General features: G+C 41.7%; 2 protein-coding genes across 4 annotated transcripts in view; one reads left to right on the plus strand and one right to left on the minus strand.

Moving 5' to 3' along the window:
- Positions 1-11800, plus strand: part of SH3PXD2B (SH3 and PX domains 2B) — a 298381-nt gene extending 286581 nt beyond the window's left edge. For all 3 annotated transcript variants that reach the window (XM_077472772.1, XM_077472773.1, XM_077472774.1), the window contains 2 exons: positions 6240-6365; positions 7926-11800. In XM_077472772.1, the coding sequence (XP_077328898.1) occupies positions 6240-6365; positions 7926-9437 (1638 nt within the window). In that variant the 3' untranslated portion in view covers positions 9438-11800. The remainder of the gene's footprint in view (positions 1-6239; positions 6366-7925) is intronic.
- Positions 11801-14977: 3177 nt separating this feature from the next.
- Positions 14978-23212, minus strand: part of NEURL1B (neuralized E3 ubiquitin protein ligase 1B) — a 115823-nt gene continuing 107588 nt past the window's right edge. Inside the window, exon 5 of the mRNA XM_077472778.1 lies at positions 14978-23145. Coding sequence (XP_077328904.1) covers positions 22904-23145 — 242 coding nt within the window. The 3' untranslated portion in view covers positions 14978-22903. The remainder of the gene's footprint in view (positions 23146-23212) is intronic.

The raw sequence follows: 23212 nt of genomic DNA on the forward strand, positions 1-23212 counted from the left end.
CAAGGGGTTTAATTGCACACATGTATAAGCCACAGTGGTCACGTCAAGTCATCCCAGTGTACTGTGGTTCCTAACTCTATAATTTTGAGAGTCTCCCAAGTTGGAGCACATATGAAGCAGTTAATAGATTAAGGGCAGGTTTGCCTGGAGAGAGCCCACCCCTCCTTAAAGGTTAAAGGCGCACAGATGCATGGGACCCCCAGCAAGGGTACAATGGCAGCGGAAGGTATCCAGTGCATCCCCGCACCAATTCACCAACCATACAATCAATTGGCAACCACCCAATCTATAACTAGCATCAGCAATACCTTTTTTTTTTTCTGTGGGCATGCTACTCTACCAAGTTGTTGCTCTTCCATTTGGCCTGTCCGTGGTAACCTGCTTTTTCATCATGGTGTTGACTCCTGTCCTAGCTCTTCACTGCTCTCAGGATATTCCCACTATTGGATACCTAAACAATCCTCCTATTGAAGGAACAGTCGGCCCAGAGACTGTCTACCAATGTCCGTCAAACAATAAAAATCTGGTGAGTGGTTTGGATGCATCACAAATCTGCAGAAGTCCACGCTGGAACCAACCCACCACATGGAGTATCTGGGCCTGATTTTAGACACGGCCCTGTCCAAGGTATTCCTTTTTCTGAACAAGCGCCTGACTCTGCGTCCATGTTCGGACCCTACAGTTTAGGGGACGTCCCACCATCTGCTTTAGCATGAAGATCTTTGGCCCGATTGGTGGCCCGCCAACCACCAACTGAAGTTGAACAAGCAGTTTCTGGATCATCCCATTCACCTTACCAGCAAGACCAGATTTTCCATTGGGTCGTGGATTTCCACTCCGGTGCTGGATATGAGAGAGTCCTTCCCCCACCCCCTTGATTTATTAGAAGTGCTCAGAACAGATGCCAGCCTTAGGGCTGTGGAGGGGTCCTGGGAACCCTCTCCCTAAAGTGGACTTGACCATATGAAGAAACCCAGATTCCTAGTAATATCCTGTAACTCTGGACAATTTTGTCCCTTTAAAGTGGTTGTAAACCCTTACAGACCACTTTAACCTACAGGTAAGCCTAGATTAAGGCTTTCCTGTAGGTGCAAGAAATATCTCCTTAACCTACACGGTTAAGGAGATATTTTCCTAAAAACGGGCACTGATGTTTACGGTGCATGCGCACTGAGTGTGCCGTTAGTGAAGGCGATCGTGCCGTCACTGATGGCTCCCGCACGCATGCGCCGGAGTGACGTCATCGCTGCTCCGGAAGTCACTCTGGGTATCATGGCGATGGAGGAGGTGAACGAGGGTCATTTTCCGGGGCTTCGATTTCAGGTAAGTTATTCATAATGAGCTAGTATGCTATGCATACTAGCTCATTATGCCTTTGTCCTGCAGGGTGTTTTTTTTTTTGTTTTGTTTTTTATTAGAGAGGGTTTACTTCCTCTTTAATGTTGGACCTCTTGTCTACAAAGTCACCTGACCAGGATTTAGTCAGAAGATGCCATGGCAGTGACCTACACCAAAAGGTACCAGTAGTCACGCAGCTTAAAGAGAAGTGGATCTCATTCTAGCTTGAGTGTTTCTACAATGATCGCCCCAAATTTTCAGGTCCTGTGCCAAGCCTGCCACACTGCCACACTTGCTCAGCACTGCTGCAGTTCACAGAATTCCTTTTTTTTTTTTCATGCTTTCAGGGTGTTCCCTTGACGAGGTGAAGGTTGTGACGTCCTTACCCTTCCTCCCAACCTCGTACATGGAGAATTGAGAATGCCTGTATTCATTGAAAAAAAATAAAAAAATACATGGTGTCCTGTGAATGGCCAGTTTCAGACTGGTCAGTAAGGATGAGCTCTGGCGTGCTCGCATACTCCATGTGCAGCGCTGCACCGACTTCCTGGTGGGCTCTGCTTGTGGAGCATGCGAACACGCCGGAGCTCATCATCCCTACTGGTCAGTATGCAGTGGAGCAGTTGCTCGAGACAGAATCCAACAGATTGCCTTGGTAGTGCCAAGTACTACAGTGCTTCTACATCAGTCCCTCAGGTATGAGATATGCATACTTACATTCATCCAAGCTGTTCTAATGTAAGTATGCAATTAAGGTTTTACCTGGAGTTCAGCTTCAATACTTTATGAATAGACCCCCACATGTAAGGAAGGAAACTGCCTTACATTTGGCATGACATCCAAGTTTTTTTTTTCTTTTATTTTTTCATTAGCTGAACCGCTTAAAGAGGAAATAAACCCTGATGAGTTTACTTCCTCTTTCATTCCCTGCAAAGGTAAAGCAGGTAAGTCAAATTTCATAAATCGAGTTTACAACCACTTTAACCTACAGGTAAGCCTAGATTAAGGCTTACCTGTAGGTCCAAGAAATATCTCCTAAACCTACACGGTTTAGGAGATATTTGCTGAGACAGGCACCGCTGTCTACGGCGCATGCGCGTAGACAGTGGCGCGCAGGCGCACTGAGCGCGCCACGGTCCACGGCGATATGCTGCGAGCGGCGCCTCCCGTGCGCATGCGCGGGAGTGACGTCATTGCGGCTTCGCGGAATGACAGTGACGGAGCAGCGAGACCCACCGAGAAGATGGATGCGCCGGACTACAGGGGACAGAGGTGACTTCGCTGGCTCCTGTGTCAGGAGCCAGCGAAGTCACCTCTGTCCCCTGTGGTCCGGCGCATCCATCTTCTCGGTGGGTCTCGCTGCTCCGTCACTGTCATTCGGCGAAGCCGCAATGACGTCACTCCCGCGCATGCGCACGGGAGGCGCCGCTCGCAGCATATCGCCGTGGACCGCGGCGCGCTCAGTGCGCCTGCGCGCCGCTGTCTACACGCATGCGCCGTAGACAGCGGTGCCTGTCTCAGCAAATATGACACGGTTTAGGAGATATTTCTTGGACCTACAGGTAAGCCTTAATCTAGGCTTACCTGTAGGTCAAAGTTGGTTGTAAGGGTTTACAACCACTTTAAAGTGGTTGTAAACTCGATTTATGAAATTTGACCTAGTCACATATATCTGTAGTGCTTACTTATCTCTCTTAAAAGCTTATAAGTGCTGTGTCTTTCTGCTGCTCCATTCCACTGTTATCTGCAGAGTCACTGCAGAGTCACTATTGACAAGTTATTATGTTGCAAATGGGGTCAGTGGCGCTACCTAAAGTATATGTATTCATACCTTAAAAAATTCAAACTAAGATTGTGGGAATTTTTTAAGGTATGAATTAATACATATGCCTATACTTTAGGTAGCGCCACTGACCCCATTTGCAACATAATATCTTATATTTAGAGTCCTCTAGGGGGCTTTATTTTAGGGGAGGCAGCAACCGTGACTGTTGACCTAAGCGTGGGTTGTGTATCATTAACAGACTATTGACAAGTTCTCCGACATAAGATAACAGCAGCTGAAAGTTTGTGTTGGGGAGGGAGCTTAGGCAGAGGAACATGCAGAGCTGTACTGTGAATAGACAAGCTCTCTGCTAATTTACAATACCTCTATGTGGAGTGAGGTGTGTGCCTTTTCTCCAATCAGCTCTCACACAGTGTAAGCCCAGACTCCACACACACTGCTGAATGAGGAAGAAAGATTCTGACACGATATGCACTTTCCAAAGAGTGTAGCAAGGGAAAGACGGCAGATATACGAATACAACTTATGTAGGGAGATTTGTTTAATCTCTGTGTATCCTCTGAGGCTGTTCGCTTCACTGGGTATGGGTTTACATCCATTTTAAGGAAAAATTCAGCTAAGTTACTAGGGCTCATCTCCTACATTCTGCTTCCATTCCCCTGCACTTCAATACCGGCAACTCCTGGCTGTCATTTTGGGACTTGCTATGTATCACATAACAGCAAGCAGCTGATAAACTGTTGTGAAATGATACTTGCAGGTGTCATTGGGAAAATCTAGGCTAGTAATACACTCTATGTGCGTTTTCATTAATTTGTAAATCTAACGTGTCATGTTTGATCTGCGTGTGTCATCAGTTAAAGCAACCTTACAAAGAAGGGTGCATTCAAACCTGTGAATTTACCCTGCCTCCAATTAGGGTGTCTGTCTATGAAACTGATCAGCAGTGATCCGATCACAGCCAATTAACGGTTTATGAAACAGAAATGATCTGGGGGAGAACGTTTTCCCTCATCATCTCCACACACTGAAAAGCTGTAATAGACTGACACAAAAAAAGTGCAGTTTATGAAGCCGTGATCTCAGCACTTCACTAACAACCTGAGTCAAAATTCACCCTCCACAATTCACCAGCTCAGAGGTGGAGAATCGAGGGAGTGAAGAGAATCCCGGGGGAAGGAGGAAGATTTTTGACTTCCTCCTTCCTTGTTCAGACCCTCCAAAACAGTAACCATGCCATGCCCCCCTGCCACGTCTATGTATATATACATATATATATTGTGTGTGTGTGTGTAGGGGGAAGATATTTTGTTAATGAGGAGGGCAGCCTTCTCTGGGAATGTCTGTGTACTGAGCAGTGATAATTTATCACTGCTTAATAAATGGACACCTCTGTGTTTCAGTAAATTTCTGGTACTGTAATGTCTCACACGACTCCAGTATGGGCCGTTCTCCACTGTTCAAAGCGTTTGTAGATCGCTTCACTCCTCCAAAGGAGAAGCGATCTACAAAGCTTCATAAACTGGCACCCAGAGGAGAACGATCTCCTCTGAGAATGCTGGAGAATGAAGCAGTGAAAAATTTTCACTGCTCCATAAACGGACACCACTATTTGAGAACCCCACCGTTTCCCCAATTAGCTGCAAGTAGGCAGTCCCACTGAAAGCAATGGGAGTTTGCCGGCTCTTGCAGCGATCACATGCAAGTGATTGGCCCTGGATAGAGGCAGTGTGCATACAGGCCAATTACTCACATGTGATCACTGCATGAGCAGTCGCATGCGAGTGGGCATGATTAGCTGTGAGAGCCGGCAGCTTTCAATGGGGCTGCCTAATCGTAGGAACCCTCTCTGAGGTTCTTGCATCTAATCACAGGCAGGGTGCATTCACACCTGCAAATGAATAAAAAAGTAGTAATACTATTATAACATATTCCCATTTAACCCTTGTTCTTAACCCTTATTTAACTCCAATCAACCCTAATTAAATGCTTCCTCTCCTTCTACCCTTGGCCATTATTTATTTTTGTTTTGTTACTTTTTTTTAGCATTACATAAGAAAAAATGCCTGGCGCCATAAGGAAAAAACAAAATCTCTATAGCTTTAGTGAGCTAACTTACCTGTAATGAAGGATGTATCCTGTGGAAATCTTCACTGCAGAGATGCCTCGTCCTCTTCCTGCTGCTGAACTTTTAGTGCCAAGTTCCCAAGACCTGCTACCTCCTCCATCCTCCTCCATCATTGAGAAACTTTTTAATTTCTTTCTTTATTTTTAAATGGAGGAAAGTCTGATGAATCGCAGGAGTCTCTCCCCCATTTATGGATCGTGTTACAGGCAGTGAACGCAATGAAAGAACATTTGGAAGAGGAGTGAGCGAGTCCTCATAAGGATCTTTTTACAGCAGCTTCATATAAGACCCGCGGCTATTAACGATCTCAGCGCTAGAAGTTCAGGAACAAGAGGAAGACTTCCTGAAGTGAAGATTTCTACAGGATCCAGCTGCCTAAATTACATGGGACGTCCTTCATTACAGGTGTTAGTTCACTAAAGCGAGAGAGAGGTTGTTTCTATGGCTAAATTCAGCTCTAACACACATTCTTTTTTGCCTAGGAGCCCCTGAGCTTGGAACCCTTAACAAGTAGACCTCAATTTGATCTCAAAATCAGGGCTGTGCACACTATTACCCAGTATCTCATAATGCAGTAAGCACATCTCTATATGCCTCTTTGGGAGGAGAGGGACAGGGTCAAGTTCTGACTTTGAGCTCAAGTGGACATCTAACTTGCTAAGTGTGGTTGGCTTTGGGTGCCTAGCGTATGTGGTGAGCTCAGTAAAAAAAAATAAAAATCACTTTGCATATTCTCTATTCCTTCAGTAAATCAACTTGCATTGGGAGAAGGAGAGCAGTGACCTGAGTTGTTGTGTAACAAAGATACCATGTGTCCCACTTCTTACCACCCCATTGTTTTAGTGAAGCTGCCTATTAGCATGATGGACCCTTGCAAATCTCTCAAAGAGTGGGACAGAGCCAGTGACCAAAAAGCTGGCTGTTTCAGCATTGCCATTACAACCGACTGAAATTACATTGAGATATTGTTCTAATTTGTTTCCGCAGCCTCGGGGACTAAATCTCCCCAAACCTCCAACTCCACCACATGTTGAAGAAGAGTATTACACCATTGCAGATTTTCAGACCACCATACCTGATGGCATAAGTTTCCAGGCTGGACTGAAAGTTGAGGTGAGGTTTTAGCCTTAATATATTGCTGAGCTATATTTTCTGATGCATATTAACTAAAAAATGAGATCCATACAGTTGCTAGGAGTACTCTCATTTGCCATTGCCTCCGTTAATGTTGATTACCCCCACCTTTGTAGATGCACTCTTGCCCACTTGCCTTTTAAAAGGGAACAACTTAGGACAATAGTTACCTATCAGTTGAACCTTCCATCCAACATACAGGGCTGCCTTTACCTCACCCCTGGAAGTGTTTTTAGTTTTGTGGTAGACATGGTATTGTGCAGCACATTTCACACGTCCTCTGTAATGATTTCAGGACTGGGGCTTTGACACCCTCTAGTGACCCACATAATTGGCTATCCTAAAAGGTTTAATTGAACCTGAATAATACTTCATAACCACTTGCTGACCGCTCTATAGCAATTTTACTTAATACAGGGCGGCAGCTGTGTGCTGGATCACACACACACACACATATATATATATATATATATATATATATATATATATATATATATATATATATATATATATATATATATATATATATATACACACATACATGTGATCCTGCACTTCCGCCTTCAGAGGGCCCACACACCGCCGCTGGCCCACTTCTGCTGTGATTATTCACAGCAGAAGCTGGTCTGTGGATGCTGGACACTCAGTGTCTGCCAGCACCTGCCAATCGCCAATCGTCGGGTAGAAACTCAGAATGGAGCTCTGTAAACAAGGCAGAGTTCTGTTCTGACAGGGGGGAAGGAATGTATTCTGTGTTCTCTTCCCCTAGTAAAAGAAACACACATAGTAAACACAAACACTGGCTAGGCACACTCTTTTCCTTTTTTCCCTAGATATTTAACCCCTTCAAAGCCAGTGTCATTACTACTGTGAAAGTACATATTTTTAGCACTGATCACTGTATTGGCGTCACTGGTTTCCGCAAATTGTCAAGTGTCAGCATCCGATTGTCCGTCTGCAATATCGCAGTCCCCCTATAAGTCACAGGCTGCGCAATTGTCAGTTAAAATAGCGCAGTGCCGTATCGCAAAAAGGGGCCTGGTCATGGGGGGGGGGGGTAAATCTTCCAGAGGTCAAGTGGCTAATGGAACCTGTACTATTACATTTATATAGGCTAAAAAAAAATTGTTTTGTTAATGCTAGTTGACTGGCTCTTATGCTAATCCATTGGCTTTTGCCACCAAACTGGAACAAATATGCAGATCAGAAGCTCAGGGCTTCATGCTTGTTTTGGATCAGTGATTCGTAAGCATTGAAAGTAGAGACAGCAGCCAGGGTGATAGTTTTCAAAAGGCAAAATGTAAAGGAGAAAATGTACATAATTGTGTTAATGGATTCCTGGCCACCGCCACCTTCCTCCAAGACATGTTGTTTAACTTACATATGCATTTAGTATCTCAGGTTGTGTAATTTTATATTGATGGGTTTATAAAAATAGTTAATTCAAATTACAGTGTTGATTACTAGAGTTAAAATTACATTTCTTCCAGGATTGTTGAATATTGTTTCCTTTATAATCTGTTATCGGTTTCATTTTAGGTTGTTGAAAAGAACCATAGTGGTTGGTGGTATATACAGATTGATGATAAAGAGGGCTGGGCTCCTGCCACCTTTATTGACAAGTACAAAAAAACTAGCAATGCTCTAAGGCCCAATTTTCTGGCACCTTTACCCAATGAGATGGCCCAACTGTGCTTGTCTAATGCTTCTACAGAAAACACCTCTGTAGAGGAAGCATCTGGGCCATGTAGGCCTCTGCCTGAACCACCACAAAATGGTACAGACCCTGTATCCAAATGGTCAAAAGAGTGGAAGAACAAAGAGCCTGGTTTCAAAAGTTCTCCCTTGGATGGCAAAGAACACTTTTCAAATAGTGTGTATGATGAGGCAGCTGGTGATGATGGGGAGGAGAAGCCAAGTCTACCTCCGAGAAGGGAATCCATGCTAAAAACTGAAGAGGTATCTGAGCGGCCAAGCATGCCACAGCATCGAGCTCCCCCTCCAAAACCTTCAACCAGCATGATGGTATCAAGTACTCAAAAGCAAGTCCCTTCAAAAGAAATCAAGAAACCAGAGATAAAAAATGACAAGAGCAAAATGTTTCAGTTGAAAAATGAAATGGGTCTCGAGTGTGGACACAAAGTATCACCCAAAGAGCTAAAAAAGCCAATGCTTAAGCCTGTTGTTAACAAACCTAAGCCTGAGATATCATCCGAGAAACCTGAAGTAATGGTTCCAAACCCCTTTCTCAAAGCTAAACCACAGGTCAAACCCAAACCAGTCGCCACAAGCAAAACTGAGGGTAGTTCAGAAGATAAGGTTGACATTTCAAATCTGAGAAGCAGACTTAAACCCTCTGGGAAATCATTAGATAAAGGTAATGAGCAAGAGCCTTGTGCAAGTAGTGGGGTGAGCGACACTGCAGTGTACAACTGTATAGGGGCTGCTGGCAGACCCCTTGATAAACCTGATCAAAAACATCTGTACAAGCAGGACAATAGTATTCCTGGTGAACCACCTTCTAAAGCGCTTCCAGTACCACTTAGGACTGTTGACACTGAACCAAAGGCTGCAAGAGATCCACCCCAGAGGCCTGTAATTCCACCAAGAAGACCACCTCCTCCTAAGAAAGTTTCCATGTCTAGTGAAACAAATGAAGGCAGGGCAGCACAGATAAAAGAAAGTTCTGATTTTACAGTTGCTCACATGGCTAATCGACCCATAATGGTTCCTCCTAAAGCCAAGCCGCTCATTTCTTCATCAGGTAGCGATGATACCAAAGTGAAAAATAGCTTTGTTCCCAAGATGCCGGCATCCAGACTAGCAGATAAATCAGAAATAAAAGAAAAGCCTGTATCCAGTACTCCACCTTCTCAGTATGTGGCTGTTGCTGATTTTGATGGAGATGAGGATACTAGTAGCTTTAAAGAAGGAACAGTATTTGAGGTTCAGGAGAAGAGTTCTAGTGGCTGGTGGTTCTGTAGGGTTCTTAGTGGAGGCCCCACTTGGGAGGGCTGGATCCCTTCCAATTATCTAAGGAAGAAGCCATAATGGCTTGCCTAGTTTACACAGTTACCTAGCCTCTTACTTTCACTCCTATTTAATTAGTCCATTAATTTATAGTTTTTACTTCAAGTCTGCTTTTTATAAAAACAAATACATTCCAGTTTTATTCACACCTCGCCTAAAGAGAACAGCTTCCTATGTGGACAGCATGTAGCGAAAAATGTGGGCATCCCCTGACTGTACTGCAACTCCCAGCATTCTCTGATGCTAAAGGCAACAGAACTGACCTGAAAACGACAGTATGATGATTCCACCATGGAGAAGATGACTGCTGAAATTGTTCTTCCCTGGATTATGGAATTGTGAACAGAGATAGCATAAACAAAGCCAAATTGTCCTGTCTTCTCCATATTTGGCCATCATTAACCGAGCCAATATTCTTGGCCAAGTCATACTTAAGCCACTGTTGACAGTGGCTTCATGGGACTGTACAGTTTAAAACTTTATTTTATGTTTTCTGTTTCATGTTCAGAGCAGTGATAACACAAGCTCGACAGGATACTTAAATATTTTCTGATAAATTTACAGCAGCCTGGCATGTTTCAGTTTATAAAATCCCTACTGTGCTAAAAGGGTAACTAAATGATGGTGTCAATTTGCAAGTTATATATTTGTTTTTTCTTTAAATACCAAATTAATATTTTCTTTTCATTTTTTACATTGTTTTTGCGACTTCGTCTATCATAGGAAAGGGTAATAATATTGTAAGGCCAATAGAGGGCAGCAATATCCAGTAAAAACGTGGACAAAGCTGCAAGCATGTTTTTTTCCCTTATATAGTACACCAATTCTTTCATATTTAAAAAAAAAAAAAATAGGCAAAATAAAAACAATAAATTAAATATAAAAAACAAGACATACACAACCTGTGCAACAGCACATCTCACATCTGTCAGACCAATGGTAGGAATAGGGTATGCATAATACCTGCATGGGCTCATTTTAAATTACTGTGCTCTTCATATAACTACATCAGAAGCTGATTAACAACCTGGAAATGTTATATTTGGTTATTTTAAAAACTTCAAAAAGGACTATTGAGCATCTAAATTGTTTTATAGCTGAAAATGGTCTGGATTAGCAACCTATATGTGTAATCTTGAGTGTTAAACTCTTGGGCCAATTTAGTGGCTGCATTTGTATCTTGCTCATCGCAGCCTGGTAGAGAAGTGAGGCAAGAGCATATCCCTTCTGGAGTCTATGCTACTTATTTGATATCTATCAAAGAGCTTATATGTATAAAATGTTTTCTGAGAAGGCTATATTTAAAGTGCATTTATTATGTTTTACAAACTCCTTTGGTACAGGAGCAGTGCTCCATATCCAGCCATTGTCTCTTTGCCCTGGAACTGTGATTTGAGAGGTAGCGATGAACATACCTTCTTAGTGTTTGTTTTTTTGAAAGGCTAAGGTGGCTTTTCAGGGGTGGGGCTTAAATAATAAACCAAGTTTTACTCATATAAGGGACAGATTAGGATGAGGCTTAAAGTTGTCTCAGTTTGTGAGTTGGGTAAACTGGGAATTATGGTGTTATATCCATATAGTGATTCTGTATCTCTTGTTTACTTTGACAGATGTTGTTAAACATCAGCAAGGCAAAAACCTATGCGCACATTGCACATCGTTTCTTAGTATTTTATTGTATCCTTGCAGTATTATGTATTCTGATCTGTTTCTTTACAACAGATGAGGTTATTATCCTTTGCTGCATGTAACCTTTTGTCTATATGTATGTATCCAATATACTTCCTTTTTTTATTTTATGCATTCCCATTTTCAGCCTGGTCATGTTTGCCATAAAATGTCATCAGTATAGGATCTTTTTTTTATCCGCTGAACAAATGTCAATGTATACCACTTGAATTACCCCCTGTATTTTGCTGCCAAATCTTTCCTTATAGTTGGTAATTATCGCTGATGGTGCCTTTCTCATTGCCTTGTTTTGAATGTGCCATCATCAAACCACCATCCCATGGGCTTTCTTGCTCATATCTAATGCATATTTTATGATGGAGCCCAAGTGACCTTTCCTAGTGCCCATTACTGTGCCTTCATAACGCATGCTTAGTTTGTAACAATCTGCTCTTACCTCTCATTATGTCTCCCATTTGGCGCCATGATGGCAACACACCAAAGACATATATATATTTTTTTTCCTCATCTAGTGTAATTTCTTTGTATAGATTACCAATGTGTCAGTTATAAAGAACTGATTTACCTTTCATATGTCTTGCAGTTATGCAGACTTCATTCTGCCCATCAAATCTTCAAAAAAAAAAAAAAAATGTTAAAAAATCTATTAGTGTTTTGACTCCTGTACTAGGGCAATAAAGCTTTTTTTTAAGTTACTTTTGTGTTTTTTCTTTCTTTTTTTTATCTTGTTAAACATTGGTCATAGGGGAACAAGGTTTTTGTTATACCACTAGGTGGCTGCAAAGTGTTGTATATTTGTGGTTGAATTGAAAGTGTGGTGGCAAGGACTGAACCATTTTACCAGTAGTCTAGCAAGGACCTTGAGATGTATAAAAGGCTCTATATGAAAATTAGTCATTTTTGGTGTCAAACATTCTGGAAACAGAACCCTTTAGCTGACTAAACTTTTTGTTTTGTCACAGGTTTGGCTAATAACTCGTGAATTATTATGTTTAATTATTTGAGGACTCTTGTTAAAGTAGCATTCACCAGCATCTGTTCCTAAATACAAAGAGATGCATATTGTAATTTTTGCGCTACTTTTAAGTTGATAAATGTCACATACTCTGTACATTTGCCAGACATTCAGTTTGCACACCTGCCAAGCCAAGGTGATGGATCCAAGCAATGAGTCTGGATGGAGATCTGGAGTCCATGCTGCATTATTGGAAGGATTTTTTTTTATCTTCATTTTAAAAGTTAAAGCGACCAGCAAGTAGCCTGGCACACCAGCCATGAGAGCAGTATCCCTAGGGCAGGGGGGAAAACTGTCTGCAATATACTGTTAGCCCATGATTAAGCAATTGTGGCTAATATTTTTATTTATTTTTTGTGTGCTTAGTGTTAATACTAGTGATGTCCCCAGAATTCCTCCTGTTTTTAGTAAAACAGTTGATATTGTGAGTGATGTAAACCAGTGTGTTCTCAGACCAGACATTAATGTTCAAGAACTTTCAAACAACCTTTTTATAATGGGAAAAGGTTTTATATACAGTATACACGTTCATCCACTTAAACAAGTTTAGACGGATCATATGTAAAGCATACTATGGGGGTTATTTCTAAAGGCAAATCCGCTTTGCACTGCAAGTGCACTTGCTCTAAATCTAAGGGGTAGATCTGAAATGAGGGGAAGCTCTGCTGATTTTATTATCCAATCATGTGCAAACTAAAATGCTGTTTTTTTTTCCTAGCATGTCCCCCTTGGATCTACAGCGACTTTACTTCCAAGTGCACTTTCAGCACAAAGTGGATTTTCCTTTAGTAACTAACCCCCTATGACTCCATGCTGTTTACACTACGGGAATGAGATTCACCTGCTTCTCTCCACTAGGCTCAATACTAGTATGTTAGCAGGCATTTATGGGAGGACGGTGCATATAGTCTCCTCTTTGCATCATTTTGTTTGCTCAAACCTATAGATGCACCTAAAACCTAGACTTCCAAAAGAACTGATCAGGTTAGAAATAAGAGTTCCCACAAATTACTTGAAGGTGCGTGCTCCAGGTCCACATTCTTCTCTTTCCTTCACCAGTTAGTAAAGGATGGCTGCACATTCACCAGCTGTAGCTCCCATAAAACTTAAGGGATTTGTAAAGGGCATTAGCACCCTAAATGTGTACCCAGGTGCAAAAAAGCAGGGCACTGGTGCAACTGCCAAAAAAAGCAAGGAATGATCAATGAAAGGAGTCTTTAGTCCTTGAGAAAAGTCCCTAAAAAAACAATGTAGTATGAAGTTCACATTATGTCAGCATCAGTAGTCTCTGTTCCAAGCAGGATCTGGGAAGGCTCCCACCAGCAATCCGTCTATAAGCAAAAAAATGAGAGAAAAGCACCACTATCTAAGTGTAGCATTTATTAAAACATTTGTGAACCGAAAAACAAATATGCACTCAAGTTTAAAAGACATTAAAAAGCGTAATTAAGTCTTCAACAGGTGGCAACATTCCAGGTGGTCCATGGCAAGCAAGCCCCTCCACATTGATGTGATGTAAGGTGCTTGGAACCAGGGGAAGACCAGGAAGAGCCAGCAAAAGCATTAGACAGTGTGTATATCACATGGATGGGGACTGCCCTGTCAAAGGGGCCCAGGCCACAAAATGCATAAACCTCACCCATTGACATAGTCACAGCCATCCTGATGGCCTGCAACACGTCTCTGCTATCCACAGTGGTTCTCATCCATGTAATATACACACTCAATCTGCTGCTTTTGCTGGCTCTTCCTGGTGTTCCCTTGGTGAACTTCCTGGTCCAAGTGCCTTACATCACATCCACGCAGAGGGACTTGTTCACCACCCAAAAGTGGAACTTCCGCTTTAAAGTGGAGGTTCACACAAAAATTCTAAGACAGGTATTTGCACCCTCTTCTGCACCCATGCCAGCCCCCCCTCCCCCGCTGTCTCTCACACAGGTCCCAGAAGATAACAGGGACCAGTTTGGATTTGCAGCGTGGCTCACGCATGCACAGTAGGGAACCGGGAAGTGAAGCTGCAACGCTTCACTTTCTGATTCCCTCACAGAGGATGGTGGCGGCAGCTGCGAGAGCCAAGCGATTGATCGGCTTCGACTGCCAACATCGCTGGACCCTGGGACAGGTAAGTGTCCATTAATTAAAAGTCAGCAGCTGCAGTACTTGTCACAGGTTCCAGAAGATTGCTTGGCCAATAGCAGACTGCAGGGCGACTTGTGCCTGCCTGGCCCGTGAAGCCATAAGCTGTTATGGCCGAGTGCCCACAGTTGCTATGACGGCACCGCAGAGAGGAGGGGGAGAGGAGCGATGCTCCCTGTGCCCGAATCACTGGACAGTGGGACAGGTAAGCATCTGTTTATATAAAAAAAAAAGTCAGTCAGCAGTGATTATTTATCGTTTTTCATTTTATCAATATGTTTCAATAAATGCTACACTTGGGTAGTGCCGCTTTTTTTTTTTTTTTTTTTGTATAATTTATTTATTATGTAGCTCCCATATATCCTGATATTTTCCTTATAAAATCAACCAAATCCTGTAAGAAAACAGAGGCTTCCTTTGCGGTGTTCTTTTTGAAAATGTTAGTTGTCTGGCTCTCAGGCTGGCTATCCTACTTTTTATACCTATGCAGACTTTTTTTCCCTAAACTACTTGTTCTAGTGCATGGCTCAAAGTATTTAAGCCAGTGTCTGGGGGTCAGCATTTTTCCATCAGTCTGAGCAGCTCTCATGCCCAGTATAGTTTTATGACAAAGAGCTTACCCATGTGTATAGTAGTGAAAGTAAACAGTATATAGTAAGAAGATATCCTGTTAATATGCAGGAGACAATTTACGTCCTCATAAAGAAAACCGCAGAATGGATTAGTGTTGTATGAGCCATATTTTATTTGTTTTCGAACATAAATCCATAATGGATGTAGAACAGAAAAAAATGTACAATAACAAAACAAAAGCACAACACAAAAAATGGAAAGTGCAAAATAAACAACTGATATTAAGTCTCTTATACAGACTAATAGATACGTTTACAATGCAATACAGGTATCACAGTAAAGAACCATCATCTGTGTAGGTATTTCCCAAACCACAAAAGTTACAGATTTGGGGCATAAAGGTGAAGCATACAACATTCACTGAATTATCAAAACAAACAAGTCATAATCGGTGGTAATTTTTCTTTAATATAAAACTAACATGAAGGTGTTTAAATTTGCAATTTAAGTATTATTATAACATGGAGTCCGAATATAAAAAGTGCACAAACAAGCTCAATAAGGCACATACATATTCTATACAAATGAATAATAACCATTGAAAGTTACAAATCAATAACATTAGTTGTACGACGATTGTCTTCCTGGAGAGTGAGGTGAAAGGGAGAGAAGTACAGCTCAAACAGAAACCAATTACCAGAGAAACACTGTGCAGTTTATTTTGGCATGTTAATTGTGAAGTGGAGGCACAACCTGGGGAACAAGATCTGGACTCTCAGACTTGATTTCAAGAGAAACAAAATGCTCTAAATTTTTTGATTTTTGTTTGTTTTAATGTGAAACCTAATGCACCACCATAGCTTGTGCCAGATTTGTTGCAAATAATCCTGAGATTGTTAGTGGAAAGCTTTGTTGACTTACAGTTGATTGACCCTGATTAGTCAAAACTATAGCATTGTATTCCTCTAGAAAGTGCATTCATTAGAAGCTGTTTGGCTGTCATTGTGATCCAGTATTTCAGGCTTTTAAGTCGGTGACCTCAGGTCAAGTATTCATCTCATGAGTTCTAACTTTTCTGGTCTGAATGCTTGGTCCAGGTCAGCGACTCAAAGCACTGAAGCCAGGGACAGCTAGCGTTTTCATAAGGCAGTCAGCAATGTTAATATACAGGTTTCCTTTTGACAATGGTGGATTGTAATTCTACATAGAGTACAACTTTAGGTGACTAGCTCATGGCAGTGTTTAAAGGCTGGTTTGGCAATACTGGCTTTATCTGGCACCTATATTGGGTGTTCTAGCCATCTTGTACTAAGAAAAATACATAGGCTGTTACGCAAAGTACCTGGTTGTCATAATGACTTCAGTACTTGGTTACCAATGGTGAAAAAAATGGGGTGATTAGGACTGCTGCCTTTATTTTTGTTACAGGTGACTTGAAGTCAGGAGATCAGTATTTTCAGAGGTCAGCAATGCCAGATTTCACTTAGTACAGGAATCCCTTAGGGTCCATTTACATTTGTGCAATGTACTAATGCACAAAAACATCCCAATTATCACAAAAATGTTGATGTTTATAAAAATATGTTGTAGCAACACATAAATGTAAAAACTATTCATGTTGCATTTTAGATGGAGGGCAATGCATTTGTATTCTGTGTGCAACAATAAAAGTTACATAGCACAGTGGAGATCCTACATGCAGTCAATTGTGAGGGTGCAGCAAGAGGGACGTCACGCAACCTAGTCATCATCCATGGACTTTTACACAACCTATCAGATTCAGCCACTGATAAACCACACTGGTATATTCAGATGGCTGTTGAATATAATAACCAGCAGTGGTTCTCAACTCCTGTCCTCAGGACCCACTAATAGGCCAGATTTGCAAGATAACTGAAATAAATCACAGGTGATAGCATTTGCTGCTCAGTGTTTGCAGTATTCTAGTCTGCATCTCCCCAAGGCAATACCTAAAATCTGGCCTACTAGTGGGTCCTGAGGACAGGAGTTGAGAACCCATGATGTACAAGGTTTAGGGTGGATGAGGGAATCAACTGATTCTTTAGTTCAGCCCACAGGCGTTTAAATATCTTTGCCAAAAGGATTTAAATACTTGCTGGTAGGATCACATTTATTTCAGTGTAATGCAAATGGAGTGATTAATTAAAAAAATTGTCTAAAGCAGTTTAAATCTCTAATTTAGCATAAAACAACTGAGACTTTGGTGCAGTACTGAAGACACAATGTGGGGTTTATTTAATAAAGCTGGAGAGTGCAGAATCAGGCTCCCTTCTGCATAGAAACCAATCCGCTTCTAAACTCAGCTTGTTCAATTAAGCTTTGGCAATAAGACCTGGGAGCCGATTGGTTTCTGTGCAGAAGTGAGCCTGATTTTACAATCTCCGGCTTTAGTAAATAAACCCTAGTGCCTGTCCTTAGCCAGAGGGGGCCTCTTTCAGCCATTTTCCAGGTTTCCTGCTGATAAGAACCAGGATATGTTTATTCCACCATTAATGTATGTGTACAACCTTTGTTAACAGAACATTTAGGGTCTTTGGCTGAAATATATATTTATTTTTTGTTCTAGATTAAAATAGAAATAACATTGGGCCTACTGAGCAAATGTGCGAAATAAAGGACAGTGAACATTTAATGGCCAGTTTTAGCCCCCTGAAGATATAACAATGGCTTTATTTACCATCTATGCCCAATAACGTACATTTAAAGCAGACTCCAATACTATTACATTTTGCACTTCATATTGCCAGTAAGGCCACCCTAACCCTGCGCCAAATCACTTATGTGTTTTCATTCTGCCTTTATATTTTCCAGGTCTAAACAGTGAGTGCTGTATTTTAGGTATCTCTTTTTATACGTCACACACATTTTGTATACTCAAGAACATATTAATTAGCAGCAGATTAGGTAGCTGCATAAAGACACTGGCAGAGTCAGAAAGTGGGCAGAACTGCCTTACAGGCCCATGCAGTAGCACGTTGGAGGTTAGAAGACTCTCTATGGGGTTGATTTACTAGAGCTGTAAAGTTCAAAATCTGGTACAGCTCTGCATAGAAACCAATCAGCTTCCTATTTGTTTTTGTCAAAGCTTAAATGAACAAGCTGAAGTTAGAAGCCGATTGGCTACTATGCATATTTGCACCAGATTTTGCACTCTCTTGTTCTAGTAAATCAACCCCACTAGTTGTTAGACAAAATTCAATATAATATTAAGCTTTACCAAGGGCTAGTTCTGCTTCTAAGAAACCTGGATGCGTCCATGGTTGTCCTTTTACTGGAATGCTATTTGCCTAGCAGTAATGTGGATTCTCTAACTTTAATACATTCTGAGCCTCTATTCTGGATAAATGCAGTGAAAACAGCACTTCTAATCTGCATCCAGGTCAGTAAATCTCTGAAGGACCCAAAGATATTTAGGCCAACATCCCAACCAGACAAATATTATTTGGAGGAGTCAATAATAAGCAACCCCCATGTTCTCAAAGTACAGGGGGTATGTCCACCATCACTGCCAAATTGTGTGATCTCTTCAAATTTATCATAATTTAACATACCTAAATCCAGAATGTTACCTTCTCTACACTTGCCGTACCTTCAGGTAAAACTATCCCATCCCTGCCTCTACACCCAAATGTTAACATCTCTAAACTAATCTCAAGGTAACCTTGATACTAACGTTAGCAACTACCATCACACACAAGGGACACAACACTACCTACATTGCCTGCTGTGCCATCATGGCTCACTACAGAATGTCTACATCAAAAGGGGTCCACACTGTATTTGCTGGTTTGGCTATGCCTTACCTGTTTGTGATGCTTCAAGAAATTCTTTGGAATTGTATAAATATGTATATAAAACAGTAAGCGTTACTAGTTTAAAACCAAACTATTGATTGAATGATGAGGAAGATGGTTACTCCCTCACCAGCCTCACTCATCGGATGCTTATATAGTTGGGGCCTCTGCCCTACAGGCAATATGTTCCCAATGAAGAAGAATCTCAAACATCAAGATATATACTGCACATCACATACACCCACTGTCACACCAAAAGAGCTTCATTTTGGATAACTACTTGTTAAGCACGTTATACACACTGTGCTAAAACCGGTCACTCATGTACACAGCAGAAGCCAGCATTTAGTACACCATCTATAGGAACCAGCAGTATCACAAGGCACAGTGTATGGAGATGTCAGACATTCCTAGAGACGTAACTCTAGCTTCTGCCTTGTGAACATGGTCACTGCACCTTAAGCTATGTTCACCCCTCTGTCAGAAGTGCAGCACATTTAAAATGTGTTGACCATATATCACATTCAAGAAACCTCAACAAGGATGTAGCAAGCTGGGTTTTTTTTTTTTTTTTCGTTTTTTTATGTACTGCACCCGCAACGCATAGGAGTAAACATACACAAAACAAAAACGTTTTTCCTTATACTACTAGGCAGGAACTTACTGTGAGACATCAAAACACAGAATAAGCTGAAGATCAGCTGTCCAGTAATCACAATAGGATTAGAAAATACAGGGGCTAAAGTTACCTGAAAGTATCGGATTCTGCTGAACATAGCACAAAGTGTTTGTATTAAAAGCTGCTTGAATACAAAAGAAAAAAGCACACAAACTTGCACCAAACAGCAGCACTACAAGGACACATGAGGAGTATCAGAGTAGACCTACACACAGTGGGATATAGGATTTAGAAAAATGGGGAGAGCTCAGGTCATCTGCTCTCCAGACGCCCTAGACGGTCCCTCATATACTATGTGTAGAAAGCAGCAAAACCAGATCTGTTAGGCTATTGAAAAGTCAGTTCAGATGCTGAAATGTGTGTCCTTGATTCCAGTTGACTACAGCAATAAGGCACCAGACTAGGTGTGTCCTGGGATAAGCCTCATGCACAGGGCAAGATAGGGTCCAAAAATATGCAGAATAAACCTAGCGTGCTGCCAGATGTACTACGAAGGTGTCTTCCCAGCTTTAGTTATTCTGATTTATTTATTTTTTTTAAACAAGGGAGGGTGCCTGCCTCCCAAATCTTAAAGCTGAATTCCAGAATAAGCTATTTTTTGTCTAAATACAAGGAGGTATTTTCTTAATTCAATCCTGGTGTGCTTTGTGTATTTCTTCCAGATCAGGCAGCGTGACACTTTGCCTCTGTGCAGGAGCTTCCTGTAATATAGAATGGTCACCGTTTGCTCTGTCTCTCTCTCCTTGTGTAGGGTGACTAGTCTTGTATCTGTCCCCCTCTTGTAATGGATGAACCTGCTGGGTCCCCATCTCTCTGCTCAGGCTATGTACATACAGCACAACTATGATGTCACTGCTAGTTTTAGGTGGGCTTGCAAAAGGCATTCACCCATAGTGAATTTATAGCTCTTGTGGCTATTGAGGAATATTAATCTAATTTAAAGTTTTTGTGCCTGGATTTCAGCTTTAAAAATATTTATAGAGTTAGTTTCATCTGCAGGTAAGTCTGAGATTGTTATGTAATCTAGACAAACTTGAATCAAGTGGGATAAGCATATGATGGTCATGGTCTAGATCTGGGGTCTCTAAAGGGCCAATTTACTGTCCTTCAGTCTTTAGGCGGGCCGGACTGTGGCTAGTGGGAGTAGAAAATACCCTGGTATTAGTGCCCCATCATTGGTTTTATAATGGGAAGCATAGTGCCCCATTGATGGCATCAGTAGGGGAATGGTGCCCTAAGGGCCAGATAAAGGCAAGCAAAGGGGCACAGTTTGGCGACCACTAGTCTAGATCAAGGTTATGTAAACTGTGGTCCTCCAGCTGTTGCAAAACTACAAGTCTCGGGAAGCAATGCATGAGTCTGTTAAGCACAAACAGGACTTCCAGAGGCCTTATTGGACTTGTGGTCCAGATGGCAGTCTCAGGAGAGGTCCCCGTACAAATGCATGAGGGCTTATTGGACAGGTGGGGCCAGCAGTGAACGGAATGAAAATGAGGCACAGGCTGAATCTGTCCCATTGAGGTAAGTTATAATCTGGGGTTTTAGTGTAGATGAGTTCAGGAGCCGGGGGGGGGGGGGTTACTGTAGTTTACATACAGTAGCTGTCATTTAGAGGTATAGTTTATCTTCCCCAAAAATCTAATTACAAATTTGTAAGTAATTTTTGCATTTGTCTGTTATCACATTTGCTTGTATGCACAAGTCCAGCTTACCCCTATACATTGCAGTTCTGAAGAAGTCAGTTGAATTACTATCAGATTCATAGAGCAATGATGGCATGCAGAGTGCAGTAACTTTTATCAGATTGTCTTCACTGGTCCAGCTCTGGTAAACAGAAATGTTATTAAATGATGCAGGCCAGTGTTTCTCAGCTTCAGTCCTGAAGGGTTCGCAGGACAAGTTTCTTTCATTGGGGATGGCTTTAGCATCAAGCAACCTTCATAGGTCACCTGGACAAGGTGCAGGAGATCCCAAAACAATGACAACCAGCACCAATGGCAATAATCTGGAAAAGGTCCCTCTGCACAAGAACACATTTTTGGGCCGCCAATTCTTTGCTAACCAAGTACAAACGCTTATTTTCTATAATGTGGGCACAGGGTAGCCTAAAGGCTGGCCATACATTATATAATTTTCCTTTAGGTTTGACCTCATATCATATGGTTTTGGTAAAACTAAAGACTTTCAATTTGTATGTAATCAGCCAGGCCCTTATACTACATAGTTGAAGGTAAATCTCAAAGAAATTAAATAAGAAAATTGTATAATGTATGGCCAGCTTTACTATCCAACCTCACCTGTAATTATAAGCCAGGAGAACAGTTCAGGCATTATGTAGATTACCTCCCACTTCTAACGTGCCCTAAAAGTGAGCAGTGCCATGTCAATATGACAGCAACAAAGGGGTCCCAGCACTTATCAGGTCCACATCTAATGCAATTTGGCCCATTAATCCCAGAGGGCCCTTGTGCAGCACTACAGTCTGCACAAATGGTATGTTCACCCCTGACCGGAGCGGAGAAACACCAACTTTTTGCAAATTTGTTTTCCAGAATAATACAGCGGTTACCGTAATGTCTAATCTGTTTACACCAATAAGAGGATAGATATAAATGAATCTTTCAAATGACCATTTAAGGCACATCAGACATTTCACAACAGCCAATATATTGTTATTACATGGTAACACATTTCCTTGCAAAAATAGAGATGATGAATGTTTCACATTGATCTGGGGGCACTCAAACTATTACAGGTTTCTGCGTGACGTAACGGTTACAACAGCTGTACATTTCTTTGTTGCTCTGCCCATACATGTGTTACACCTCACTAAAAATTATGCAAGAGAACAGGTTATATTGCTGGGTGGTAAAAACAATATGTTTTCATATTATTGTAAGAAAGTAATCCTATGGCTGCGTTGAGCATTGTGAACTCTTTTGTACCACTGTAACATAGGGCAGCCCCCTTCATATTTGTGTCCGAGTATCAATGCACTGGGGGAAAAAAATTGCTGAAGTATGGGGTTTTCTTGTGGAACTGGAGGCAAATTAAGGTAGTTGCCAAACATAAGCAACTACCCAGGATTTACTTTTGACTTTGACCACAGTAGTGAATGTGATTGGCTGCTATGGGCAATAACTCCAGTTTTCATACATCAGCCCTGTAGTATGTCCTGATGGAAATCTGCCTTCAAATGACTCTGATTAAGGACACTGGAAGGCACTACTACTATTTGCACTGATAAACAATTATTTGCTAAAAAGGGGCCCTGGGCGGTGATATTCTAATATAGTGGACACCCCTGAGTAAAGGCACCTCTCCAGCCATGTTGTCGGTGAGCTGGATGGCTCAGTAAGTGCACCCTGAACAATTGTTTTACAACCTTGTGCTGGAGGTATCCCTTTATCAGCTGGCCATGAGTAAGGACACTGGCGCATATTGTGCTACACCACCCTCATATGTTTAACCTCGGCGCCAACACATAAAGCATGGATTCCTTTAAGGGATAATCCCCGATTTCACTCTATATTCAAATAAGTCCACACACCAAACATCCCTGTAAAAAGGTCAGACTCATTTAAGGACGGTACGTTTTAATGACATCTTTTATCACCCTTCGGCAGATGGGGCAGCAGGCATTGACCTGTCTCTTCAGCTTCATTCCACAACTACTACACAGACACATATGGCCGCAGGTGTAAATTACGGTTTCAACTTCATTGTCGAAGCAAACTGCGCATTCCCCATCTTTGCTCCCTTGAGGTTCTGGTGCAAACACAGGCGACACAGGAGGACTTAGCGGGGAACTAGGAGCCGTCACTGTAAAATAAAAAGGAAACCATATTTCAGAGACTAACTTTAATACAGTACATCATAACAAAAAAAA

Source organism: Lithobates pipiens, unplaced genomic scaffold (assembly GCF_037356315.1).
Source record: "Lithobates pipiens isolate NorthernLeopardFrog02 unplaced genomic scaffold, aLitPip1_a1.2 Scaffold_8, whole genome shotgun sequence".
Taxonomy (NCBI): Eukaryota; Metazoa; Chordata; class Amphibia; order Anura; family Ranidae; genus Lithobates; species Lithobates pipiens.